At 47.1% G+C, this 1911-nt stretch overlaps 1 protein-coding gene across 1 annotated transcript in view; it reads left to right on the top strand.

The window, feature by feature from the left end:
- The window catches only part of cdc42bpb (CDC42 binding protein kinase beta (DMPK-like)), a gene marked incomplete at its 3' end in the record, with an annotated part of 53162 nt that overhangs the window by 46770 nt on the left and 4481 nt on the right, over positions 1–1911 (top strand). Inside the window, 6 exon segments of the mRNA XM_014023881.1 lie at positions 51–148; positions 215–294; positions 419–463; positions 795–869; positions 945–1013; positions 1192–1297. Of these exon segments, the coding sequence (XP_013879335.1) occupies positions 51–148; positions 215–294; positions 419–463; positions 795–869; positions 945–1013; positions 1192–1297 (473 nt within the window).

Raw genomic sequence — 1911 nt, 5'->3', positions numbered from 1 at the left:
CCACTCACCTGTGGGTCTGTCCTCACCTGCCTGTGTCTCTGTGTCTGCAGCAAGCTGAAGGAGTCCGAGGAGAAGAAACTGGAGGCGCTGGAGCAGTTGGAGAGTCTGAAGAAGGAGATGGAGGAGAGCCGCTCCCGCTCCGACAAAGGTGAGGCGACCCGACGACTCGGATCAAAACCAGAACAAGTCCTTCTTTAACGTGTTGTCTCTGCAGGTCTGAAGCTCCCAGACTTCCAGGACCCCCTGTTTACTTACTTCAACACGTCTCCTCTGGCTTCAGACCTCACCTTCAGAGTGAGTTCCCTCCCTGCCCCGCCCCTCACAAACACTCTGACCAATCACATTCAGGATCACAAACACAGCGGGTCTGTCGTGGATTTTCAAATTATTATTGCTTGTTTCTCTTTTTACCATGGAGGCGTCACTTTGCTCCGCCTCCTCTCTGCTCGCCCTGTGGGACGAAGTAAGTTTACCCGCCAGGCTACCCAGTGTCCCCCCACCTGACTTCACTGTCGTCACTCCACCCACAATCCTCTAGTGTCCTGTCAGATCTAACCTTGATTATAGACGTTAGATGGAAGATCTCAACAAATGACCACACCCATATCACCTGGCCCCACCCACATGAAGGCTCTTCCTCTTTCTGTTCTAGTATTTTAACTACTAAATAAAAAAACTATAGTTTAATCCCTGTAGAAACATTAAATGAGAAAACACCGGAGTTAGAGTCCTGATTGGTTAATTGGAGTTTAGGTTTTATTAATGAAAATACTTTAATTCTTTCTTTTTTCCAGCCTGGAGATTTTGAAACCGCCTCTGTGAAATCAGGGACCACACCCTCCTCACCTTCCTTTACCTTTGAGAACGAGGTCAGTCCCGTTTGAAAACATGTTTCCAGACGTGTTTGTTTTATGGCACTCACCTGGTTTTGTTTGTGTGGACAGGAAGGTAAAACGTCAGTCCCTCCCAGCCCCTCCCCCACCTTACAGAGCTCTGCACTGACCACACTAAAGGTAAACTGTGTCCTCGGGTGTTTCACTGTGAGGGAATCAAAGTCCTGTAATAATGTTTGCATCAGAAAAAAAAGTATTAAAACCCAACTTACAGCAGTGGTGGGTTTTGTTGTTTCTGTGTCAGCAGTTGTTAAAGTTTTATATTAAACTCAGTGGTTTTTATTTGAATTTATTTCAGCCCAAAGCCCACCAGCTGAGCATCAAGACCTTCTCCAGTCCACTTTTCTGCTCTCACTGCTCCTCCCTGATGGTGGGCCTCTGCCGACAGGGATATGGCTGTGAAGGTACCCACCCTCTCATAATGTCTGCAGACACCTGCTGCTGTCAGCGCTCAGATACTTTGTAGCAGCTTGGTGCTTTAAGTCAGAGTTTCTTAACCTATGGATCGCGGCCTAAAGGGCTCGACACACGGGAGGCGATGTCGCTCGCTCTCCATTCATTTCCTATGGARSYTGTGCGGTGAGGCGACAATCGCTYGCCCTCCTCCAGCTAAGCGACCGGCGAAAATAGTGCATGTGAAATTTCGCGCTCGTACACGTAGACGTGCACACGCGAGCTTGYGACGCGACATATAWAAGTTGAAAAATGTTCAACTTTTGTCGCTGTCGCTTAGCGTACAACCAATCAGCGAGGGTTTCCTCGACTGACCAATGAGAGGAGAGTATGCTACACACTGCAGTTAGCTAACACTTTCACCAAGTGATTACTAAAAAGCTTTGTGGGAATTTATTGGCACCAGGGTGAAGTTTATGGTAAGTTTTTCCTCATAAAACTGTATCTTGATGTGTGTTTGTTTTTCAATATCACGTCCTACACGTCCGTAATGCACACCTGCCTTCAGAGTAAAGAACCAATCAAATTTTGTGAAAACAAGCGATCTGAGAGCGTGATTCACAAC

The sequence above is a fragment of the Austrofundulus limnaeus genome, unplaced genomic scaffold (assembly GCF_001266775.1).
Source record: "Austrofundulus limnaeus strain Quisiro unplaced genomic scaffold, Austrofundulus_limnaeus-1.0 Scaffold394, whole genome shotgun sequence".
In the NCBI taxonomy this organism is placed as follows: domain Eukaryota; kingdom Metazoa; phylum Chordata; class Actinopteri; order Cyprinodontiformes; family Rivulidae; genus Austrofundulus; species Austrofundulus limnaeus.
Note: the sequence above shows the minus strand (reverse complement) of the source record. Positions and strands in the feature narration are given on the sequence as shown.